The sequence below is a fragment of the Lasioglossum baleicum genome, chromosome 11 (assembly GCF_051020765.1).
Source record: "Lasioglossum baleicum chromosome 11, iyLasBale1, whole genome shotgun sequence".
Classification (NCBI taxonomy): Eukaryota; Metazoa; Arthropoda; class Insecta; order Hymenoptera; family Halictidae; genus Lasioglossum; species Lasioglossum baleicum.
The window spans coordinates 5195351-5222940 of NC_134939.1; the positions used below are offsets into that span (position 1 = coordinate 5195351).

At 39.4% G+C, this 27590-nt stretch overlaps 1 protein-coding gene across 3 annotated transcripts in view; it reads left to right on the forward strand.

The window, feature by feature from the left end:
• Positions 1-27590, forward strand: part of LOC143213335 (uncharacterized) — a 74066-nt gene that overhangs the window by 35831 nt on the left and 10645 nt on the right. For 2 of the 3 annotated variants that reach the window (XM_076433083.1, XM_076433085.1), the window contains one exon: positions 1-27590. This exon is cut by the window's right edge. Coding sequence is in view for 1 of the 3 variants with exons in the window: in XM_076433085.1 (XP_076289200.1) it covers positions 1-87 (87 nt within the window). In the remaining 2 variants the exon portion in view is untranslated. The other variant, XR_013009951.1, reaches the window with a different exon arrangement.

The following is a 27590-nucleotide window of genomic DNA, read 5'->3' on the forward strand; positions in this document are numbered from 1 at the left end:
CTCAGGAAATCAGCTGTTGAAGCTACTGAAATGGTTTGTACGGCACTGGGAGAGAACGCTGTATCTTGCAGAACATGCAGAAAGTGATACCAAAGATTTAAAGCCGGTAATTTTAATTTGGAAGACGAAGATCGTTCAGGTGCACCGAGAAAGTTTGATCACGGGGAGTTAGCAGAATTGCACAACGAAAATCCGATCCAGACGCAAGCAGAATTGGCAGAAAGATTGGGGGTCACCACACATTTTATGTACGTAAAATGTAATAAAATCCTGAATTTGGAAAAAAGGGGAAAGAACTTATTTGCACACCTAATATAAAGTTGGTTGGTGGTTAGTTTGGGGGAGGGAAGGGAGGGCTAACGCTTGCAATGTTCCGCATTTCACATGGATCTCTGTATGCATCGTCGGGACGACCTTGCGGCCGGCCTTCTCCGCCCCCTCACGATCCTAATCCCAACCAACTCTAAATCAGAGTAGGGCAATAGTTAACTAATATTTAAAAATGACTAACAGTCATCTTGATAGTCATTATTCAAAACTTTTTGATTGGTTAGTGATAACTAATTAATAATATTAATTTATGTTAATCGCATAATAGTGACTGATGATTAAAGATTAATAACTGATCATCATCTACTAATTCACTAATAAGAAATAGCTAACGATTGTGATTAACGAGCTATGACTAACTATTTGCCATTTAATTCTCACTAACTAATCAAAAAGTTTTGACTTAATGACTATTTTGCTATAAATAACATTCAAAAAGACTATTACTCATTTTTAAATATTAGTTGATTATTGCCCTACTCTGCTCTAAATCAGTGAGGATTTCGACAAGTTCAACAAGAATTACATTTAATTCGACGTATTTTTTGAGGTAATGAGCTCAATGTACTCGATAAACAATTGATTCAAGATTCAAGTTTTTACGAATATCTCGGAAACTAAAGCCAACCGCCACAAACATGTAAAGGAAAAAGTTGTTAAAAAATCCTAAAAACGGTAAGGGCGTCACACATCGAAAGGTTCACTCGACTTTTTAATAAACAGAACGTTCATATTTGCAAGGTTTAATCATGCACGATAATAAAATCATAATTTAGTGATAATATTGTTCTACTTGTTACTCAATGAATAATTTAACGGTAGCGTTAGAATATACGGTGTATGGTATAGTAACTGTTATTACTGCGTATATTACAGGCTTGACGTACTTATGACGTAATAATTCAGGCCATAATATTACATTCGCGTAATTGCACTATCATCTTCGTAATATATTATACTCAAACATGCGACCTAATTTAATATCCAATGTTCATCGGAACCGGTCAAATCTAATTAATGAAGATTGATGAAAAAGTAGATCTAATGTTCTAAATAGGAGTACCTAATGGGAGTGATAAACTTAATGATAAATAATGCGTATCAACAAATCAATAACGTTAAACATTAAGAAAACGTCAATTCAAGATTTTACTGTAATGCTTACAATGAAGTTATCTACATTTATCGTATGAAAAATATTAACCTTAATTGAACAAGTAAAAGATATTTATTTACAATTACCCATTACAAACACCTACTTACACAGTGCGATTAATTGTATACCATACAGTGGACGAATATTAGAAACAATTGCATAAGTGACAATTTTACATTAATAGGCAATTAAGTTTTGAATGAAAACCCAGCTATACTTCTTTTAATATTACGCATTTATCTTATCGTTTTCTATAAAGTATTGATTCTTGAAAATCGCAAATGTACATCGAGTAGTACTATAGACAATGTTATTCATCGCTAGACAGCGGATTTTATGCATTTATGACAGAAATGAGTAGGTGCTGTATGAAACTGTAAAAACATTAGAAGAATTTAAAAATACTCTCTGTCATGTTATTTTTAACTTATTAAACATATTAAGATAGAAAATCAATTTCTATTCCACTCAAGTTTGTTGTAATTCAGGTAGAAAATTTTTATTTTGCATAAAGATCCGCTGTCTATTCGTCACATTTATACGAAACACTTGTACAAGGTGTTCCAAAAATATTGTACTTCCTTAAAAGAAGTGATTCCGGAGATCATCTTAAATAACTTGTTCCTTCCCGAAAATGTGCTCCACGGCCTTGTTAAGAAGTTATTAACTAAAAACACGGGCCAATCAATCTGTGCTCTGATTTTGGTCGATTCTTTTCTTTAATAACTTCTTAACAAAGTCGCGGAGAACATTTCCTCAAAGGAAAAAGTTACTTCAAATTACTTCAGAAATCGCCTTGTAGGAAGTATTTGATGAATTTTTAAATATACAACAAAAGAGTCTATAAAATGAAATAACTAAAATACTATACAATAGTCGGTTGTAGTATTCCGTAGATTTAGGGTGAATCTTTAAACATATAACAAAAGTCGCTAATGAAGAAGCACGTTTTTGTTTTTTTACATAAAATAGTCAGTTGTAGTGTATTTCGTAGATCTATCGTTAAAAAATGGCTTTTTCGTGCTGTGGCTCTAACAATTTGATCACCGAATTACAATGTCGAGGTTGAATTTAACCTTTCCTGTATAATGCTACATTAATGTGACAGTGTCGTCAGTGATTATTAATTGCCTTCGTTCAGTTATGAAATAAGGGAGGGTGCAAGGTGGACCTATCTCCTCTATGTGACCATCGAGGGGTGGAAAGGGGCGTCGGAGATGATTTGGCCTCGTTTATCTTGAGATTGAGCATTAGGATTCAGTATATGGTGCCGGCCTTGCCGGTGGGAGATAAGGGGGTAATTTCTGTTCACCGAGGGGGTCAGAACTGCCCGTAGCTCATCTCTACGGCATATACCTACCACCCCCGTGGCCACTTGGCCCACGAGCCCCCATGGCCGAAAGTCGTTTCCACGATCTTAGGGCAACGGGCTTGACTTAAGCCCCATGCAAATTAGATGCGGGATCTTATGGATGTAGATATAGCCATAAGACCGTTGATATAGATACGCGCGGCATCATGGAAAGGGGATAAATGACTGTTGCTTGGTCACCAGACTACAGCGTTAATGATTTACACTGTAGATTATATGTAGGTACCCTGATTCAGAGTTAGGCGAAAATTTAATCAACGATTTTAAATTTCTACTTCAATCGTTAATCGTAATCAACAATTAATCTCCTAGTTCAGCCGTTAAAACTGCGGTTAACGATTGAATACTTATTAATCGTTAATTGCGGTTAACGATTAAATTTCTATTTTAGTCGTTAATTGCGATTAACGATTACATTACTTTCAATTGTAATCGTCAATCGGATAATTGATTAATGATTAACTGCTAAAATTTCGAAGTGAAATACGGAATCAAAACTGTATAAATACTGAAAAAAATGTAAACTGAGATTAGGTGTATTGTCATTTGGTCTATACATAATACAACTCTGTTTACGTGCTTTTATTATGCCATTATTTGTTTTTTAACTTCATCAATTGATTGAATCAATCGTCGATTTCTGGATGATTTCTTTTTTTAATCGACGATTGACGATTAACTTCATCAATCGATTGAATCAATCGTCGATTCTTTAATTGATTCTGTCCACCGCCATGGAGAAACCCCTTGTTCTTCGCGTATCATTTGAACTGCATAAATATTAATTATAGAATCAATTTGCAGAATTTAAATATGTTATTTATATGATCTAACACAGTATGTGATCGAATTTCTAGAGCCACGAATAATATAATTATTCTGCACGTGTATTTGCAATTTCCAAATAGTAATACTTCATACAAAATAATAAAAATTCAGTATAGACATCACGTGATTTAATTTAACATAGTGGGTGATCAAATCATTGGAGTCGCAACACGAAAAATATTACTCATGCGAAAAATAATGTTATCTACAGTATTACTAGATGTTTATTTGCAATTTTCAAACATTAGTACCTCATAAATCATAATAAGAATTTAGCATAAACATGTTGTCGTTTAAAAATGGATTGTTTTAATGTAAAATGTAAATGTTTAATGTCAAATTCTCGTGGCGAACGAATAAAATTACAACCACAATATTTTAAACAAGGCGCTCGTTCAAAAGAAGCCGATCACATTTAAAAAAGATTGCCATAAACCACGTTCTTTTCAGATTGATAACCAGATGACACACCTCTTGAAATCTTTTTGAAACTTGAAACACCTTTTGATCATGTTTCTCCGGATCGTGAAAGAGTTCTCATGGTCATCCGCAGCGTCGAGGCTTCAGATTTTCTTATTTCTTACTATCCAATCACCAACGGGAGATAATGCAATCCGTACAAAGTAGAGTGGAGGTAAAAGGGAGCATAAAAGAAATTGATTTCCACGGAAACTCGGTACAATTTCCCTTCGTTCGTGTAATTGCTCGATAACCAACCGGCGCGCAGCATCCTGTCGATGACGCACGAGGGCTCCTCTCGTTTGGATTACACACGCGGTGACCAACATGGCAAACGCACGCGATTCTCCGAAACCGGCCACGCAACTTTGTCAATGTCATTACGAGCATCCGACACCTGACGTTTCGTGCAACATTTTCACGACACGCAGTTCACAATTCTCGGTACGGGATACTTTTGAACATTTTCTGTTCCCGTAAAGACATGCGATTACGTGGAATATTGTATGTCATTATGCGTTATTTCCCCATGCTTCCGTATCTTCGTGCAAGGACTTTTTACAAGCATGTGATTTTTGAACGAATACCGTGAAACAGGGAGAACCCGTCTCTCCGAGTAATTTTTAGAAATTGCTGCTCGCTTAACCGCCGCCTTTCTTTCTTTCTCTCTCCCTCTCTCTCTTTCTCTTCACGGCCTCCTTTTTTTCAGACAACGAAATAGGAGAAACCTATTCCACCCGTCCCCTCGATTCCCAGTTCCAGAATCGATTTTCCAGGATCGTAAGGGGTTCTTTACGGTGGGGGATGCTCGCCTTCCAGATTATTTACGAAGTTCTCGGGGGTTGTGTGTCCGTTTTTTCGGGGGCCGCCAGCGAACCTCCGTGGAGTTTTCGCGTGCTCCACGGTCCACGTACAGGACTCTAGCAACCCCTTTGGCTTCTACATCCGGCCGACACCCTCGTGGTCATTCCTCACATTCATAGGCGTAGAGCAGGAATTTTTACAAAAAAAGATTTCCCCATACAACTTACGAATCTTTGAAATCTCTACCACTCTCTCTGTCTCTCTTTCTCTTCATCTCAATAGGAACTGATTAGCTTCATACAAATGGACAGACGGCGGATCTGTATGTAAAATTGACGTTTTCTGACTCAATTGGAAGAAACAGACGTTTACACAAATGTGGGTGGAACTAATTGAAGAATTTTCTTCTCATTAAATGGTTAAAGCTAGATTTTTTCGTAAGCTAATATTTGATTGAGATAGATTGACAAGGACACAGACTTACATTCTTATTTAACCCTTGGATGGCGGACCTATTTTACACAAATATATTATTGACCATGCTTAAGACCATCCACAACTTTATTTATCAAATTTTTTAAACATATATGGCTGAAGGTACTTCTTGTAAATACCTTAGTTTTTCGGTTGTACGCTTCATTTAATTTAACCATAAAAATGTTACAAATTCAAACGTCTCCAAAAGGCTTTAAAAATTTTTCTCGTAAATATGAAACTGCCATAGATTTGAAGATTGAAGCCTTCTCTTTACACCGACTTCTTAAAAGTTAAAGTACGATTTTTTTTCACTGTTTCGTGGAACAAAAATGAGGAACAAGTTCGGTCGTATACGCAGCCCTCACGGTGTAACTTATACTGCTGTAAACTTGGCGAAACACCTCTCGTTCAAAGCTCGATAGAAGGACTACAAAAAGTCGCACATCAATTTTTAAGGTTTCGTTGTAAAGAATAAGCACCAATCTTTAAATCTGTGGTAGCTTTAGTCACGAAAAAAATTGTTCGAAATTTTCACAGGCGTTTGAATGTATATCATTTTCGAGACAAAACGAGCGATTAAAACATATCTTGGAGTCAAAATTTGTTGTTGTACGATCATTTTTTCCGAAATCATCACAATTATTAAATATAGGCAATTTTTGAGAAACAAGTATTTAGTGTTTTATTACTTCTTAAAATCATTTTACTTTTAACAAAGTTTCTATATTGTTCCTGTGTTTCAGTTTATGCCGAAAATTTTAGCATAGACAACCGCAGTCCAATTATTACATTACAATGTTAGTATATTATCCTATTCTAAAATCGATATCCAACTGAACCTAATCGGCAGACTGCGGATTTCCCTGCAAAATAACTAGAGATTGCATTAATCTCAACCTACGGTGGCTACGTAGATATCCATTTCATTTATTAAATTTTTAATATTCCTCAAAAATGTTTGTTACAAATGCGTAAACTCTGCTCATCGCTGGCAAGTTTAATATTTCGGTCACGGCTGAACGGGTCAACAGTAAGAACGTAGAATTTTCCTTCCGAACAAGGATTAATAACGTCGCCGGCGCAACAAGGTCGTCCGAGTCAACAGAGAACGGCGGTATAAGAACAAGATCTCGTTAAGGTAAATCCAACGAGCAAACGAAAAAAGAGGCTCCCCGAATCGACCGGCTACGCCAATGCGCCGTCCACCCCTTGGTCAGGGGTGGTTTTAGGGTGTGTAAGCCTACGGTAGTGAGAGGAGAAAAGACGAAGGGATGGGTGGAGGGGGGAGGGAGGGAGGCAGGCAGAAAAGAGAGCGAAATCGGACGTGTGCGTGCGCTCTTACGCGCCCCCTTACGTGTATCCAGGTAACGTACACACTTTTGCATAAACCAGCTGGCGACCACAGGCGCAGCCTGGTACACCCACGTAACACGTATAGCCGGGGGTATCTTGGTGGCAGGACTCGGCGTGTATCCACACATAAATTTCCGTGGCGCAACTGTGTGCTCGCGTGCGTGTGGGCGAGGGCACAGAACACGGAGTAGCCGCGCGTCCAGGCGAAGGTTTACCCCCGGAGAAACGGCAAACAAGGACGAGCAACTTGTCGTGGATGTTAGAGGAAGGAAGACAGAGCGACGCAGATCGCTCGGAAGAGGGAAAACGGAGCAGAGGGAGGCCGACGGCAAGACAGAGAGGGACGCAAAGACGGACAAGGGTCGGAGGTTGGCGGTGGACGGGGGTGGGTCTATCTCTTGCACTCCTAACTAACATGTATTTTGCATAAAGCTTACATTACTTGAATTACAATGCTCCAGTACCGTCTCATACCAGCCCGCTCTGAGCGAGCGAGCGCGCGCGCGCGCAAGCTCACGCGGCCGCCCCTTATATCCCGGGACCAGTCCAACCCTTCGTCCTTCTGGAGGAGAGACGCTGCCATGTAAATTGCTTCCAGAGCCAAGTTTGCGCGCAAGTGCCCGACGTGCGTGCGTGTGATCCGTCAACGGGACGCGAGAGTGTGTTTCACGGCCGGCACGCCGCGCCGCGCCGCGCCGCACCGCACCGCACCGCACCGCACCGCACCGCGCCGTGCTGCTCCGCGCACCGGTTCGAATACGCGGACCGCGTCGTCGCGCCGCCGGGTCAGTGTTCGTGAGGGTGATTCTGGACAACGCGCCCTCCACTCTATGCTATTAGATACACAGACGCGATGGCGAGGGACCAGCGGGGAAACGGCCGCCAGTATCGCGCAGGGGAAATTCATTAACTCAGTCATCCCGCGGTGAAAGCGTTATCGGACGCGATATTATTCGAAAAAGAATAATAACCGGACATCGTGGAGTGGGATGGCTGACGGGAAAGCCGTTCGAGATGGATGAGTTTACTTTTAGATGATCAATGAAATAGACGTGGTAGATGGATTAGACAACTTACGTACACGGTCTACGCGTTAAGTTATGTCACCATTTTTTAGGCATTTCCGCTAGTGCAATTAAAAAATGTTTTAAACAAAAGTTTGTCGGTACTTGGTGTACTACATGTTCGCATATTCTTAAATCTGAAAAGAGAATGCTTTTTACATAAAAAAGTAAAGGTCACCTTGACTTTTTTAAATGGCGCCGTATGCTTTGGACGTCATATTGTTGTTCAGATTGTTGCTGACGTCGGACTAAAGGTGCCTATTATTATATCAAGCATGTTGCGCAACAATTTATTGTGCAGCATGATGTTACGCAAATCCAAATTGTATTCACGTTGACACATAATTTGAGCAATCCTTCAGTTTCTCACGCCGCACAGTGGTCCAAATCGAGAAATCCAGTGACTTTTTGTTATAACTTTTGTACCATAAGAGATATCGGGATGAAATTTGCACTGAAATTCATTAAAAGAATAGTCAATTTGAACTAAAAAAAATTAATATTTTGTTTAATTTGTTAAACAATAATTTTTAATTAATTTTCATTGATATTTTCCACTAAAAAAAAATTGTTTAAATACAATCTTCCAAACCATTTTTTCTTTCTAAGTGCGTATTTTATATTTATGTTTCACACATGCAATGTTTAATGAATTGGGACAAATGTAAATTTGAGGACTGGGGATATATAAAATCTTTTTCTAACCATTCCTCACAATTCTTCCGAAATCTACTTTCTTTATACTGACATCTAATCCATTTTTGTTTTAATTTAAAACAAAATCTTTTTACAAAAACTTTTAAAACTTCCAAGTGTTTAGAAGAAGTGTGGATCACTTCGGATATTTTTGCGTGTAAAAATAAATAATCAACCATATATCTCTCTATGAATCTTTTAATGCCATGTATAAATCTTTGTTTTTGCGAAAACGCATTTTAACAAAATAAGTAATATCTAAACAACAAAGAAGAAAACGTCAAATTTGGAAAACAACATACGTAAGAAATTTTTTAGTCATTTGTACTTTTACCAAAGAGAGAATATTAAAATTATATATTATATGGATGTAAAATTAAATAGTCCAAAAGAGTACAAAAAACACTAAGTAATATAACTAAAATTTATAAATCACACACAATAAAAACACTAATAAAACTTGAGTTTAGTTTATAAAGTAAATTAAAACACTACGAATTATTAACACAAAACATAAAGTGATTAAAACGAAATAAAAATCAACAGCGGAAAAATGCTCTGAGAAGTCTCACTGTGGCAGCTCGAATGGTTCTGTCTAAACTACATGCAGACAGAAAGTCGAAGACTCATTTGAAGCCTTATCTGCACCATAGCATAAACATTTCAAGTAACTCTAACCCAAACAGTTCGATGAAAAGAATTCTGTATCGCTTTGGAAGTTTAGTCGGAGAATACAAGTGTGGTCCGTAAAACGTAAGGGGACGCTACGCGACGTAACATTTTTATACATACCATCATATAGAGGAAGGTGTACTGAAAATAGTCCAATTTGTTAGAAACTGGGACTTCCCGGGACTTTAAAGATATCCCTTACCGATTATAAAAAATTTTTTTAATTTTCTCCATTTAGTCCAGCATTAACTTTTAATACATTGTGCAGACTAATTAATAATGTAAGATACGATTTCTTATCGCAAAAATCTGCTCTTTAATTTAAAGAAAAAAGCGCGAGAAAATATTAAATAGGAACGTCAGGGCATCGCATCAAAGTGAAACAATTTTTCTCGTGAAAATACTCTTCTGAAAATGTCCAACTTTCAACATTTATTACAACTATAATATTAAATAAATTGTACTAATTTCTCCATTTCCGAGGTCTATGGACATTTGGGAAGCAATATTAATGTTCATTGATCAGGTATCGATACAAGAAAGTTCATTTTCGGGCTAAAAGCCACTGGATTTCTCGATTTGGACCACTGTGCGCCGTTGCGATGTGACAATATTTGCGCAATTAGTCAATCACTATCATTCACGATCAATTGTTGCGCAAAATGCTTGATCGTGAATAGGCACTGTATTACACTATGTGTACATACAATTAATTCGACACTGTATTATTCTATCACCTTGAAATGACCTCAAACTCAAAAATTTTTAATGTCAAATTATTTCTTACAAAATAAATCAAGTTACACCAAGATGTTCTAACTGCGATCCATCTCCTATGATACAGAACTCCGCTCTTTGTATTACATTTTTCGATGTCGCGAACAGTTGTTATGCGATTGCGAAGTTCTTGAACAGTATTGATTGTTGTGTCGTATACAACGGATTGCAGATATGCACAAAGATAAAAATCCAACAGAGAGAGATCCGGAGAACGCGGTGACCAACGAATTGGACCATACGTTCCTGTCCAACGATTTCTAAACTTGTTATTAAGATATCCCCTATAATTATAATAGCATTATAGGCAGGTCATCCGTCTTGTTGAAGGTTCATATCGTTCCTAATGTTCAGTGAAATGTCTTGCAATACGTGTGGAAGTTTTTCTTCCAAAAAGTTAAGATATTGAGCAGCTGTGAAATTTTCTTCGAAGAAATATGGTCCGATTAAGTGACCATTTAAAATACCACACTAAACATTGACACTAATTTTAGTTTGAAAGTTGCGATCTTGTGTCCGGTGTGGATTCTCTTGTTGACCAATAACGTTGATTTCGTCGATTGAAAACATCATTTGTAAATTTAGATTCGTCTGTCCATATAATTTTCATAAAAATTTCGGGATCCTTTCCGTTAGCAATAACTAGCCACGCCAGAAATTTTAATCGCCGCTGTCCATCAGTAACACGCAGTTCTTGCATTAATGTCATTTTAAATGGATGATATTTTTATCTTTTCGTAATTGTTTTAATACTTGTGACCGACATATTCAATTCTTTGGAACTTGTTGAAGAGACGCGTGCGGATTAGCTTCAAAATAATTTAATATTGCATTGTCTTCATTTTTGTGACTGGTCTACTGCGACTAGGATGTTTCCCATCAGGAAATTTACGCTTTCTGAAGGACGAAGGGGCTACTTTGACGAAGGACGCTTTCTGAAGTCATAATTAAAATTATAAGTTAATTGGGGTCCAATTCTTAATGTCAACTAGTTGCGAATTATGCTTTAAACCCATGTCTCAGAAATATTTCTGATTCTTTGTTGAATTATGTCACATGTATGTGTTATTTTGCACTCCCTTAGATTGTTTAACTATATGCTACTACCTCTTATTAGAAAATAAATATTGCAACGTGCAAGGCTACTTTTATTTCCATGGAAATTTTACTTTGCATGGATAATTGAACAATTTTCTTCGAAATTCGTACTGTAGTCTTTCAGTTTATGAAGCAACTGTTCTGCTCAATTAATTTTTCAAAACGTTACGTTTTCATTCGCGTTTTTGAATATACAAACGCCTGAATCTCATACAAGCTTTTTCCGAAGATGCTTCCGAAGATTTAGCATTAAATTACAATAAACTTGAAGATCTTTCTTTCAATTTACAGTTTGTATAAAAGTGTCGTCAGAATTAGAATAACACAAAGTCGAACTTGTCACACAATGGTACTGTATATCCAAAATCAGGTCACTGAATTTTGAACGAAATCCTTCATATTTTTGGACATGCCACCACTCGTAACTATACCATACCTACATTTAACACGAGATACAAATATTGACCCTGCAAGCTCTTCGTCGCGTATTTTGGGTTATTCTGGTGCCAGTGGCACACATTTCATTCTGTGTAATAATACGTCAATAAAAAATTATTCACTAACTCTCGTGCATTCGTTTTTATTAGAAGTTTGAGAAAATTTTAAATTTTGAAAGCATACTTGCATTTGTACAATTTTTCGGATTATCTTAATGAAACTTCTGTGGGATATAGTTTTGTAAATGATAAATTTGTATGACGAGGTGTAATTTAAAACAGTAAAAGCATTATAAGAACTTGAAAATATTGTTATATTATTTTTAATCTAATATGAATACTAAGAGAGAAAATAAATTTCGATTTCACTCCTTGTTGTAATTCAGGTAGAAAATTTGTATTATCTAATAATAATTATACTAACAGTAACTAATACAATCTAATAACAACCATATCTAATGATAACGTAAACTTCCATAATGTTTTTATTTATAATACCCAGGTATAATATTATGTTCAGTAATGATCTGAGAAGCAGATTTGATTGAGTGATATTTACTAATTGTGCTCTACTTCCTAAAATTACCAGCCTCGAGAAAATTGTACAATTTCATTTCCATGTTTATTTGAGTAACCAATTATTATAGAACAATCCGTCCCAAAGTGTACTTCATTAATTATATCGATGCAATTCGAACAAGGTCAATAAAATGCGAATCGTTGTCCCAATTATAGGACTAGTGGTAGCGAAAACGGAGGGATCAGTCAGCGGAGAATCTCTCGGAGAAGAATTTAACAAGATTCGATTTAAGGACTCGCCCTACTTTACCGTTTACTGCAACTGGGTCATTTATTTTTAAGTTACTTTAAGAAAACTAAAACTTGAGCTTCTCCCCGAGACTTCGTAGATTTTACGCACCATTCATCCCAAGTTTTCGATTCTTAGAAAGGTCCAAAAAATCTTTTGACAAAAATCGATTCTGCAGCGTTTTAATTAATCTACAACAAAGTCGTGGAATTCCTCTCGATATCAAAGCAGTTTCAGACTTCGCAGATCTACGCCATTCATCCCAAGCTTACGGTTCTTAATAGAGTCCCAAAAATATAGAAATTCCAATTTGAACTTTTGCCAAGAATTGATTTTCCAGCGTTTTAATTTACCCGCAACGAAGTCGTGGAACTTTAATTCCTCTCAATGTCACAGCAGTCGGGAGATTTGTAATTAAAATAATTGTTAAGCCGTTCCTTAAAGGAGCGAAGGGCGAGAGAGGTAAGATCGCGCGATGAAAGGAAGGTCCTCCTTGTCCTCTGTTTAAAAAGCAGAAAATTATTGTTCGCATTAAAGTGGAATCGACGCGAACTCGCTCGCGTATCCTGTAGCCCGAGAAGAAAAGAATTCCTCTCGAGCGCGCAGAGCGCAACCTTAATTCTTCCTTTCTATGTTAAACACACTTAAATGAGTTTCCTGATATTAAAGAGATTCCTGTGTTTCTTTCCCGGAACTTTTTCATTTCTCCGTTAAACCGTATCAGTGCGTTCGCGCACCGAAGGGGACAAACGTTTCCACCCCCGTCGACGGGGATCGGCGATCTATTTCCGTACGAAAACTGCTGGAAAGTATGAAAACTTCTTTCTGCGGCGAAGAATAATTTTCTTCGGGACGTAGCCGGCGCGGCGAGAGCCAGGGGAGCATCCCTTGGCTGGACAAGAGCCCTCGCATCTCGGCATCTCCCTTTCCCGGTTAGCCCTTCTCGAACCGGTTCTTTTCTTACGTATTACTCATGCTCACGTACTTCGAGCCGCGTCTATTCCCGCGCACGGGCCCCCGAAGAGAGAGAGAAAGAGAGAGAACACCGTGCGAAAGCGAGCCGGAGAAAGACGGAGACTTTTCACGTACTAAAAAAAATCATTTTCCTTCGCACGCAGAACAAACCACAAAGACTTTTCCCCCGCGTGCGGAAGCCCTTATCGGTTTTTCACCTCGCAGATCCCTTTGCCCTGGCAAGTTCTCTCTTTCCATTACTCACGCTCGCGTGCTCTCCATCGCGCGTGCCCAGCATCCTATGAAAAAAATAAAAAGAACCAGCCCCGAAGAAAACAAAGACTTTTCAGCAGGTACTAAAAAATCATCCTTCTTTTTTTCTTGGCTCCCTGCTGTCTCTCTCGGACGCGCGATCGAGAGCAAGGGGTGGGGCAAACTGGGCCGACACATCTTCTGCGCGAAGCTACCCCGTTGGACAAACCCTTATTGGCTTTTCTCCACGCCGACGTATCCCTTTCGACCAGCTTTTCCTTACATTACTCACGCCTGTGTGCCGCGAGTGGACATGCGTGGGCAAATGTGCGTGACGAGGAAAACTAATGCCCCGTGGATCTGCGACATAATCGACACATTGGGTACGCGCGCTACCTTCCGCGTACGATTATTAGCGCTTTCGTCCTTTCTTCCTCCTGACAGCGTGGCCCACAAGGTGCAAGATCGGCTACCGGACTACCGTTTATATGTTCGCCAGCGAGCTCGACCGCAACGGCTACCGGCCTACGCGTGGGCGTGCGTGTTTATCGATGTGCGAACAACCAGGGAAGGGGCTGCGAGCAGGATCGCACAATGGAAGACGATACCGGTAACCCGATGACAACGTGTAAATCATCAGCGAACACCGCGTATCGCTTTCTACGGGTGAAACGATAAGTTGAACATTACCGAGCCGGCCGCCAATGACAAACGCGCCTCGGTTCACTGGCTGATGATGTCCTCGCTACCAGAGTGAACGTTCGTGCACGCTTTGCCTGGCAGCCTCGCCAGAATTCGTTGTTTTTTATCGAACAGGAATTCACAGTTGTTTACGTTATTTAAATTTAAAGGAATATTTGATTGGGTGTCTGGAAGAAGCACTATTAGGAATTTATATTGCCTTTACGTTTAATAAAACAAACCGTAAAAAAAGTCTTTCGGTCTTCTTCCGATGGAAGAACACAGTGCACTTTCAAGTGGGGAAAAATAACTCACTTTTGCAAATCTACTTTTACTTGTCCAGATTTGAAAATGAACTTTTACACTAATACATGCTGTATATTCGTGTGGTTAGGATTCGCAAAATGCAAAAATCTTGAAAAAGGACTTCTCAATTTGCCTCAATTTTTTATTATTGTAAGTCAACGAACAGTCCTCCAAAACAGTCCTCCATAATCTACCATAGCACAAGAACACATTATTCTATAATGATTGCACACGCGTCATCGCATTAGAGTCAGTATTATTAAATCTCTGAGATCGAATGTCGAAATATTGACGATATAATATGTATTAAACATTATTAATATTGAGCGTGTATATTCTTGAAGTTAGAAATGTCAGTGTTCCAAGTATTTAAAAATAATCTCGTTCGCGAATTGTTGAACTCAAATAAAGTAGGCTAATTTGATTGACCCACAGAAACGCTACAGGATGATTCTCTTGAAATAAACAAAAAATGTTCTACTTACATCCTGCCTGCCGGATAACACTTTTACGTCAAATTACTAGATTACTTTCTTGATTTGTACTACACCGCGACAATTGATTGTCATAATGAAATGTAGGAATATACATATGTGTACATGTAGGTTGAGACATACATGTAGGTGCTGAAAATCAAGCAGCGAGCATTACGGAAGCGCAGGAAAAATCAAGCATAGCAAACTTTTACATTTAAATGACCCAGGTCTTCCAGCGAGTGGTATCCGCGGTACGTACAGGAGGACATCGTTACCTTCAACAAGATAACTTATTTAAGGCAGACAACGTACAAGACTCGGCGTACACGGCTGGCGAGCAGGATGAGCATTGGGCTACTTTGTATGTACGCATGCTGACATCTTACCCACCCTTTCAACCGCCTCCGCCTTCCTTCAACGGTGGCCGAAGAGGAGGAGAGGGTCGCGAGATCAATACTGGCGCCCCCTGGACCAGACCCGCCACCGACTCCCCCTTTCTCACCCCCTTCCTTACCCCTCGAGCGAGAGCGAGCAAGAGAGAAAGATAGGGAGAGAGATAGAGTGAGAGAAAGGAGAGCGAGAGGAACGAGGCCCACGCGTGTAAGAGCCGGACCTCTTAGAATCACCAACCCCCAAAAACCCAGCCGCCTACGCCGCTGCCTCACGGCCACCGCCGTGGCAACCACCCTCCGAACATCCACTCTCACCCTTCGTTGCTTTAAAGCGATGGAGTCGTATTAGGCTAGCTGCGTGGACCCGGTAATACTAGCAGAACTAGCTTCGACTCCTCCGAAGGTCATCCATACCTCGATATCCACAAAAAATCTCCTCTCGTTCCTTTCAATGACCGTGGTAAATTCGAGAAGCAAAGTAAACGTGACGATGACCCACCTGAATGCTAATATGGAAACACTATTGTCTTCGATATTAAAGCATAAAGGGATCTCTGGACCCCGTCCCTTGTCCTTAGGGGAGCGAGTGTCCCAGCGAGAAAATTTTATTCCTTCGGCAAGTAGCGGAGTTTCAAAGTTCCAAAGCCATACCGGAGAAGCATCTTCTTCCCGGCAACCCTTTCTGGACCAATCCGTGTGTCCCCTCCCCGAGTCTCTCGCGGAGCATCACGATGATCCCCTGTTTAATCATCCTGATAACTTATGCTGGTCTCTTTTGCCAGCCGGCAAAAACTCCGGGCAACCTGGACGCCGGCGAATGGCTGAAGACGGACACTCCTATCATTCCGTTAGCCATCGTGAGTTTTTGCATGGCAATTAATCCACGGAGGTAATGGTCCTGATCCTGGCCACCTGGTGCCCAACGTCCTGTAGGACAATGGCTCGTCCTGCGCTCTCTCGTCCTCCTTTCTTCTTCCGCGTTACGACTGGCTTCTGGTCCGGCTTTCATTAAGGGGGAACCGTGAGATGATGACCTGCATCTCGCGTCGCAGCCTCGTCACCGTGTGAATGCTGCAGGACCACCAGAACCCGTGTACTATCTGCATTGTTGAACACCCCGCTTCTGGCCAGTGGCATTTTTCGTAATAAACTGCCCGGCCAGCTCCTCAAGCCGCGAGAATTTAGGAAGAAGATTACTCTTTCAGTCTGCCGTAAAATTTTCGTTCCGCTGCTGGCCTGACGACCGCCGCTGATGCTAACGAAGGGAAAAACGTGTGGGAAAGGGGCGGATTCAATGCTGCAGACGCATTTGCTCGACTAATCCAGATCTATCTCGTCGCATCTTAACGGTACTCGTGAATGTAACGTTGAACAATCAATTTTATAAATGTTAGGTCGTAAGTAGACTAGATTTTGAAAATGGTTCAAATATCAGAGAAATTAAAAATCACCCTCTGGTTTCGAATCGGGTTTAGAAATTAATTTGATATTGTAACATATCAAAAAAATCAATTTTTATTCGAGGGGAAGGGAGCAGAAGGGTTAACGGAGTAACTACTATAATAAATTTCGTCATGCCGGTCTTGATTTCATTAATTAAACTACTTCGACTTCGCTAGGTTTCCTGGGGGTTGTAATTTCACAGTGAAAGTGTTAAAGATAAAGGGGGTGAAATGTGCCCTTAAACCAAATTGATCTTTGTTCATATAAAAAATGGATTATTTATTTTATTAACTACGACGAACTTTATAAAAAAAATTTGAAAAACATCAAGAACATTTTTATGAAACTGGCATCTCTGAAATTTTAATACAAAATATGCATTTTTTCGGATTTTTATTGATCATAATAAAAGATGCAACTATTATGATGTCATACTTCAATACAAAATCAGCAATTTTATTCTTTCGGAATTTTTTAGAAGTCGATTTTGTAGCCGAAAATTCAAAGAAAATTCAGCCGTGTATGCTATTAGGTAGAATGTTCATAATTTTTCCTCAAACAGAACAGAAGAAATGAGCCGTTTATTTTGAAAGTGGCCTAAGTCCATTTTCGAGAGAAATCCCTCCCACATCAAATCCCTCCCGCATACACAAAATGTAAATGAGGAGTAAATTGTTATGTAATTTATACATATAGTTAAAGGATTTCCTGAATCGCATAAATGACGTTTTTCAATTTTTGTAATGAAATATAAAATAAATTGAATATTGTTTTTTCAATTTGAAGCATTTTAAATTATATCGAATGGACTTGGGCTGTTTGAAATTTGATGACAAATCTAGTTGTTAATTTCGAAAGTGACTTAAGTCCATTCTTCGTAAGAACATACATATTATTCTCTTAATAATTGCTATTATTTTCATAGGAATTGTAAATTTAACTCTCTTACAATTAGATACACTTAAGGACGATTTAATTTCATTGAAACGCAAACTCTTAAATATCTCAATGTAAACTTAAATGGACTTACGCCACTTTCAAAATAAACGGCTCAAATAATTCAGAAACCCGTGCTCACCATAGAACTACCCTTGTAGTAGGAGTACCGACTGTAAATTTGCCACAATTTTTATTCCCTTGAAAAGTTCTTGTTCCATACATTAATTTACACATTTACATTTTCTACGAAATTAACGCAAGCTGTTATAAAATTTAATTCTCATAATTGCTAAGTTGATTGGCCGAGTGCAAAATAAAGTCAAGTGGGTAAAACCCGATGGTTCCAAGGTTTGAGTTGAATTGTTTACCCAGCGGAATCGGACCTAGCGAAATAATTAACTCGAACTGATCGTGTCCCCCAGTAGCGAAACTTGAACGTTGCTTCCGTTACTTCGGTCGACATTCGAACTTTCCTCGGCTCGATCCGATCTTCTAAGATGGGTCAATTAATTTCGAAGGGTTTCGATGATCCGGAGGTCTGTCCACGTGGATCCGTGACCTCGGCAACGTGACCTAGGGTTGGCCAGAGGTACGTTGCCCACCCTTTGACCCGTTGCCCGTCACGATTACACGGTCGTCAAAGTTAATGACACCGTAATGATTGGACAGCCTATAAGGTCCTCGCGAGGTGACCGTGGTCACCGAAGGAGAGGGATGCACGAGGTACGACGACAGAGAGAGAACGAGGACCCTCTGGATGACTGATGGCCATCACGCGAACAGTGGACAGTGCGATGTTAAAGGTCGGTTCTTCGGCTAATCCTGATTAATTGGGGAGCATGCCTCCCGTGCTTGTAGTTTTCTTTCCGTGCCGAGTAGTATTAAAGTAGGGTCATCCTAGAGGAGCTTGAGCTGCGGTTTCGGGCTTGTGGTCACTACATCCATTCACACTTGCACGATCTCGCAGCTCCTATTAGTTTCAGAGCGAGGCGGGTACAGGTGAACGCGAAAGTGAATTAAATCGGATATTTTCAAGACTGCAAAAGTCTTCCTTAATCTTATTTTACATTCATTTGTATATTGGACTGTGATCATCAGACTGCGAATCTTTATGCAAAATAAAAAATGTTTGAATTGATTGCAATACACAGGAGTGAAATAAAAATTTCTTTCGTCTTTTAATTATCTGATTAAGCTGAAACCAATACGCCGATGTCTTTAATTCTTTTTAATATGTCCACTGCTTTGAATTGTGCTTACCCATTTTTGTCATAAATGCATAAAATCCGCAGTCTAGTGATCATTTCAAAAATATTTGAATGGTATTCGACCACATGATTAACACTAAACCTACCGAGCACTAAAAACGATTAAAATGTTTTAGCTTACAAAAGTGACAAGGCTCTATTTGCTTAGATTTCGTGCAATTTTTAATTTCATTTTAAATTTTTGCAATCAATTTACATATAAGCAACTTGATAATTTGAATAATTCTAAGACGAAAAATATAAAACCGGTCATTTGACCGGCAGTTGTAGGTTTAGTGTTAATATTAGACACTAAAATTATATTCGACTCTCTTATAACACGGTACTTACTCTGAAAACACAGTTTCGATACAACGCAATGTGCTTATAACTAGGGATGGATCAAGTACCTCGCAAACAGGTTCGAACTTTGATTGATTGAATTCGTACTCTCTATAATTACTTCGAAAAACAGAAATAGTACTCCTAAGTATACTCGCACCTATGCCAGACAGTTTCGAACCTTTTACAAGTATTTTAGTAAACGGAAATAATACTTGCAAGTATATTCGAATCTTAGTCGAACAGATTCGGAACTTTTACGAATATCGTACCGGAAATTCTCTGATTTTTCTAATCATTATTTTTTTATAACATGTTTTCGATATAGAATAACTTGATCAACTTATACAACTCTCCACATTCGCCTAATTTGTATTATACAGTTCTGAGTTTCCCTTAACTCGGTTTTGTCATAACACAAATTAACCCTGTTCTGAGAGACTTGACGGTATAAACCTAACTCGGACTATTATTACTTGTATCAGAGTAGTTTGTGATTTGTGCCAAACGAATGACTCTCGAATCAAACGAATCTAAGAACAATAACACTTTGATTTCGTATGTAGCCGACACAATCCTTCGTCTATCTCTCTAAAAAGTAATATTGTTCAAGGAGTAATCCCTGTGATACGCTTTAGCCCTGCTGCTTTTATTACAATGACTAATTTTGATTTTTTGGAGTTGATTGTTTGGCAGTTTACGCGAAAGGTCGATATGTGTTACTCTCTGACAGCGTAGTCGGTGTCAATTTTAACGCAGAAAATCAAAATCATCATTCAATTTTACTCAGTTTCTGGCGAATTAATGAAATGCAGTTCCGCCGCGTTAGGAACAATAGAAAAATTCAGGAATGTGTTTTAACAAATTGATAAATAAAGCAGGTTACGCTGTCAAGATGGTTAATAAATACACTGCGGATCTTTACGCAAAACTTTATAATCTATTATTGTGACACAAGAAAAATGATTTGAGGTACGCGATGAGAAGAGTGGTGGAAATAATGTGTTCGTTTTAATTTTGTTTTGATTTTGTTATTTCGTACGGGTAAATCGGTATCTGTAACGTGAATACGGTGTAAAAGGAATGATATTACGCCGTCCACCGACTTTACTATCGCCTCGCGTGGAAAATACTTGAAGGAATATCTAGTAACGTGCTGCTCGGCCAGCATGGACAGGATTGGTGCTCCGGGAAAGGAGTTTGGAAGTTCGGCTATAGCGAAAGTTTACGGTGAAGCGGTCCTATAACCGGGAGAATCAGGGTATTCGAAGGTTGGAAGCGAACAGCAAAACCGAGCCTCATAATCGCCGAGAATGTAACCGAACCTTCCTCCGTGTCAAAAACGGCATTGAACTTTATTAATTACGTGGACCCATTACGGAAATTCCATTTACCGTTAATCGTGATAATTCGGTGCTATTAAAAAATATTACTACACGGAACACGTCTTACTTTGCGTCGAAAATAAGGTTCATATCGAATGAAAATTAAAACAGACGCAGATTGTACAAAACATACCGCCTGTAATCATTATGAAAGATAACATAAAATGAAATAGATTATTGTAGAAGTTCGTAGTCGATTTAAAATACAAGTACATTTTAAAATAATAGGTTTGTTAATCAATTATATGTACAGACACCGTCATTTTCTGCAGGAATTCTACTGCCAGGTGGAGTTATGCCATAAAATATTAGAAAATGAGATTTTCATCATTCCGACACCACGCGATGTCCAAAAATTAAATATTTTCCTATATTATTTCTACGAGCGTGAAATATATCGAAAATATAATATGAATAAGATCAGTTTGATAATGAAAAAACTTTTTCATAATCTTTTAAGAGAACAGTGCAGTTTTGACCCGTGTTTTCTTTCGCACTTTTTATCCTTTTGATCTTGAAATTAATTTGGACCCTGTCGATATCAATTTACACCCTGCACATTCCACTTTCTAAACACATTCACTATCATTTTGTCCCGATAATTTGGCCTAAAAATTTACATTTTTCCAAACAAATTCTCTCTTGTCAACTAAACAAAAACAGTGTAAAACGACGTACGTACAAGAATTTCGGTTTACGTAATCTACCGGATAAAAATTAACAAATGAATATGTTGTCCTACCATTCTGTCCCCGACAGTACTCACGTTCCCAATCGAATCCGAATATAATCCGTGGTCGGTCGAATAAAATCATGAGTCCCGGCGCGCAATCAATTAACTCGGATCGGCGATCGAACGTCGCAGCTGTCAGCCCTAATCTTCTGTCGCGAACAATCATTAGCGTAATAGAGCAAAGGGCATCGGGGGCGTAATATCCATGAATCGCCGTTAGGAGCGCCATTCGACAGGAAGGATTCCAGATACCATGTCGTAAAGGAGCACGTGCAGTCCGGGAGAAGATCCCGGAGCCGTCCGGGTTCGGGCCGGGCCGGGCTGAAAGAAGGTGAATTCGCATCCGGCGTCGTCATCGTCCAGGACGGAATTGAATTCCGTGCTACCCCTTCTACCGTGGCACACTGTGGCCACACCACACCACTCCACGAAGAGGTGTTTTCGGCGAGGACCACAGGTCACAATCTGGGCGTTGCCCAATCCTATCCGATTTCAGCTGGCAGGTCGACACGGCACACGGGCCGCTGGCCAGAAATTTTCTATTGTATGCAGGTAAAACGCGTACGCTCGTTACAGGCCACTGTTCGACGGACTTATACGGCTCTCTCCTTCCTCTAGTCTCTCCTCTCCTTCTTCTAGTCTCTCCTCTCCTCTACAACTCTACGCGTGTACGTTTCTTGGGGCCAGAGAGCACGTGCTTGTCAGAAGAACTGCTCGCGGTCAAACGACAGGGATGACGGGGGTACGTTGGACGCCCTTTGAGAATATGTAGCGAATCGCGGCCAGCCAACGGACCAGGCCGACTCTGATGACCAACAAAAAAAAAACGAAAGAAGAGAGAAAGAAGCTTACAAAGCTTCTCCACGTAACGCGCGCGGCGAGGAAAAAGCGAGCAACTGTCGTAACGGATAATATGCAAATTATAGGAATTTCCAGGCGCCCGCGGCCAACGGATTTTTCGCGTCGCGAGCTTTGACGAGGGCCTCCCCCCAGAAAGACTTTTCGTGTGACCACCGAATACGCTTGATTGAAACGGGACAGGGTTGTGTTACCCTTATCTGCCGACGAACACTCACGATGTCCTCGACATTTTTGATTCCTCAGTTTTGTGTGCACGCGCCAGGTGCGAAGCGTGCCATCTGTACTCGAATATGACACTTTATGAAGAAGCAGATGACACGTGTAGATTCCTCGTGTTCAGTCCAGTTTTCGAGGAAACAATTTTACAATTTCTATAGGTGTGACTAACCCTTTAGGTTAATCCACCTCCGTGCTGACCTCGATGAACGTTACAAATGTTATTACATCGGGCCAGAATATCAAGCACAGTTTCATGCATTACTACAGTACGTGCTCGCTCGTTGCACGAGACGGGACCGACACGCGTGCAAGAATCGAGGTCGTACGTCGAAAGAGGTGCCCAATCGTAGCGATTCGAAGTGCCAATCTTCTTTTGTTTCTATGTAGATCTTCAGTATAAGTTCCGGAACCTTGAACACCTCCTGGTGGGGGTCGGTAGTGTGCAACGAACGAGGATTACGTGCTACTAGCGAGGTTCCATGGTACTTGCTATCTGGAATTTGAAAATTGTTATGAAACACGTGAAAGAGTCTAATTAATAGACTGCGGATGTTTATGCATTTATGGGTTATGAAGATTTCCAAAAAATGCTATAATATAAATTCGATAGAATTCAGTACGCCTTTTATTTGTTTCAGATCTACAAAGGCTGTTTCCATGAAAAATATTGGGTTGGCAAATAAGTTCGTTTGGTTTTTGTGATTTATTCCACTCTAAAAAACCGAACGAACTTATTTGCCAACCCAATAGGATTTTATTCTATTCTACTTTTTTAAAATTCGTCTATAAAAATTGGTAATTGCATAAACATCAGCAGTCTACTAATTAATAATATTGTGGGAAAGTCTACGACACTGTACACTGTGCACTGGAAGGTTAGGCATTGCTTTTATAAACATATTCTAATCCTTAGCACACTTTAAAATTCACACATGTATACGTAAATTTCTATCAATATTTCCTACATAAAAAGAAAATCGTTCAGATCATTCAAAAGTGTAATTACAAAACCATGTGCAAGACAAATTGTTTTTTTACAAACAATGCTGCAACGTCAATTGTGTACAAAAAAATGGTGTGAGCTGGATAGAAGGGAGGGACAAGGGTTGATGCGGCCAATCGTCGAGTGTCGTCACAATTAATTTCTGTGTTTCTAACGTCCGAAGAACCGGACTGGGTCTTCGCTAAGGAACAGGTGTTACTCTGTATGACCAGGGTGTTTTCAGGATCAGCTCGTTTAAAACAATCTCTGGACCACGTTTGGCAGCACGTGCCCCGGTTCTTCTTGGCAGGAGGTAACCGGTTCTTTTCCTTTTGTGTTCCCTCCTGCGACAATGACCAATGGTCACTCGAGTTCCAATAGCGCCGGTATTCAGGAGATCTAGCACGTGCCTCGTCAGCTCGTCTTAATCCGAAGATTCGCACCGGAGACACGTCGAGTGAACTTTCAATCGTTTCCTTCTTCTTCGCCCTTCGTCCTTGCACGTGGCCCCTGCAATAATCCTGTCCGCGCGTCCCACGAGAACTTTTACAATAAAGGAATCACGAAAACTTATGTTGCGTATGCTAAATAAGTCATTCAGATTTCTCATTGACACGTTGATCCTGGATAACTTTGCTCTCGCGAAAATTACGATTCGAATATTCGAACCTTTTGATATCGCAAAATGTTTCAATTAACTAATTCATCACCAAATATAATGTTTGCATTTATCCTCTTTCTTTATAAGGTAAAATATTGTTGTTACTAAGTAAAAGATTTATAGTCGTGTTCTTGATCGTCGTCATCATGTTGATTATTAGTGTGTTGACTACTATCAACCCTAAATATTCCCACAAAATAGAAACCTAAAATTGGTCATAGTGGACGCTATTAACCCTTCTGAATTCTACACACACAATTCATGATAAATTTCAGTTTATTCGTGTTGCAAACGTTAGTGCTGCATCAGGTAAAACTTCAGTGTGGCATAGCTCCCTCTTGCACGGAAGAAATATAAGTTTAACAGACAATCTCATACATAGAAGAGGCAGGAATTCCGCAATACAGGTATAAATTGTGGGATAATAATTAGACACTATGCAGTAGCAGAATTGACAAAAATATTTTGTTTAGCTTCCTCTTGCACGGACCCCCTCATATACCAAATAATCAGGCCATCCTATCTTTTCTCTCTAGCTGTGCATCATTCTCATCGCGCGTATTCAAGCCAACAATTGTCCCAAAAACTTGATTACCCTGCAACCTGATCAATCCGGTTAATCGAACGCCTATTGTACCAGAGTCAGAGTAGGTTGACACGCGTCATTCCGAAAGTATCCAGAATTTGTTCGTACATTGTGCGTCACTTTACAGCCGACATCGAACGACAACGGGTTCTCCGGTTTTCGAGGAAGCGGTCACCCTTTTTACTTTCCTCGTGCACGCACAATGCCGCGATCAACGCAATAAACGACGCGACGGAAATCTACATAGCTTGAGCGCACGGTGAACCGGATAATATTCTTAACCGTTGATTTCGGCTTTAGAAAGACTCGTCGCGTCGCGTCGTCGTCGTGGATGGTATCGACGGGAATACCCCCAGGCACGCTGAAAGAGGAGAAATACTTCTGTTGCGTCGCGCGACAAAAGAGAGAGACTCGCATTGTGCCGGTTGCCGCTCGCGATTGTGAATCGTCCCCGGCCTCGCCTCATGAGGTGTATGCAAAATCCTCGCGAATAATTCCGCCGGTTTAATCCAATTTCCGCCCCGGTGCCGTTAATGTATGCCGGCCCTCGTTCGGCACACATTCGCGCTTCTCACAAAGTCTTTCACTGATCGATACAAAATCCCCAGGCATTCGATAATCCTAGGCTAGAATGGGCCACGGGGAACGTGCGAGAGTTCCCAACCGTTTCGTTCGCCGGCTACGTGGCAGGTTTTCTGGAAACACCGTGTCCCGACCTCCGATTCCGTGACTTCCGGCCCCTGTTCTAGATTCCTGTCACCGATAATCGAAATTGGGGTGAATGATGCTCGCAGGCTACCAGTCAACGACATGCGAGAATACGCTGGATTACCATTGCCAGTTTTTAGGAACCTCATCTGTTCCCTCCTGTTTTAGCCGATGTTGAGTATTGGCACTCGTCTGCGAAATAAGGTAAACGCTGATTATGCTGGTACAGTTGCTATCGAATCTCCAATTTGATATTAAGCGCAGATTACATTCTATAGGTTGTTGCATATGAAATGTCCGATTTTAGAATGCAAATGTTGCAATGCGTTTTGATCAAGAGATACTATTACAGTTGACAGGTTCATTGTATGTCACTTTGAGGTACAAAGCTTACGATTCTATCTCCAATTTTAATTTACACATATAAATTTCGTTTTAAATAGATTTGATTTCAACATCAATCAGTGCGATTGTCGCGTGCTCTTTTATAGACTGTGTATTTTATGGCAAAAATGAGTGGGTGCAATTTGAAACAGTAAAAAGGTTACAATGATTTAAGAATTCGAATCTATGTATCTTTCTCAGCTTATTAAAATAATTAAAGTAAGAATAAACTCTTTATGTGGCTCTAGTCACTTGCGATTAACAACGCACTATTTGTTGATAGTAAAAAGAACTACAAAATAGAGATGACAATCTTGTAAATGAAGCATACAATGAAGAAACGTGTGATTCTTTGATCAATAAGAAATAGTTGCGATTGTTTAACGTTACTGTTCAAAATCGGACATTTCATATGCAACGACCTGATAGAAACAAAGTGAAATTTATCGGTAATTATTAAACATAAAAAATATAGCATCCCATTTAAAAAAACGAAGTTAATCTTGACATATCACTGTATTTGTAGTGCGTAAATATTTCTATTAACTCATTGACACGTTCAGTGCCAAATTCCAGAAATACTATAATAATTTAATAATAATTTAATTTAATAATAAATTAATTTAATTTAATAATATAATTTAATTAATAAAACCGAAACCGGAAAGTATAGATTTATCATAGTGGATATCTACTTTAATTATTTTGCATTCTACAAATCATGATAAAATTTATTTTATTTGAATATATTACAAATAAGATGAATTTCTTGAGATCTAAACTTTGTCTAAGGATAATTAACAGTTCTTTTTAGTTGAATTTACAGTATTCGTTTCTATCGTTCATGTTGCAGTTATAAATTTCATAAATTTAGTTAGTATATTCTTCGTTCTCATTCTATTTTTTCCTGAAAGTAGAAAAAATGTAATCTGAAATTTTGAATGCCAAAATTAATATATTGTATAGCTAAAATGTGTCTTGTATAATATTCTAGATGCTGAATAGAAAGAAAACCGAACTCACAAATACTACCACCGTTGTGATGATGACGTCACTGATACGGTAAGTTTAATAATATTTTTATTATTAATAAGAACATATTAATTACATATAAAAGAAACCAGTTCGATTCCCACTCCAGCTATAGTTTCTGTTAATTTCAATAAACCAACACTGTTTTGTTTCCGTTCAAATATAACGAATTTTAAATTTCACCAATTTTACGTAGAAATATTTCAGCTGTGCACCGACTTGTGTGACAACGTAACACACGAACCGTTCATTACCGTCAAATTAGCCATCAAGGGAGCAGGTAACTAATTCTTCTGGGAGGCAGAATACCGTGCGTTACATGACGCAACGTTCGGCACGGGCCAATTACTTTTGTTGATAATTTAATCTCGGTTAAACGGTTTCCCCGGAAATCCCCGGAAATTAAGTAAACGCAGCGGTTGCACATCCGGGGCGGAACGTTACCAACGGTTCCGTGGCATCGATTCTGGGTCGGTGGCATAACATTTCCTTAGGATTCGCTCGGTAACCCATAAATCGGTACGTTACACCATAACGAAGGGGTGGAAAAGCTCGTAAGAAAGAGAGACAGCGAGTTCTAGAGAAAGAGGCCCGCACTGAGGGAACATTATAATGTTAAAGGGATGCCACCTAGTCGAAGAAGGGATGGAACAGAGCGATGGAGGAGAGGGAGAAA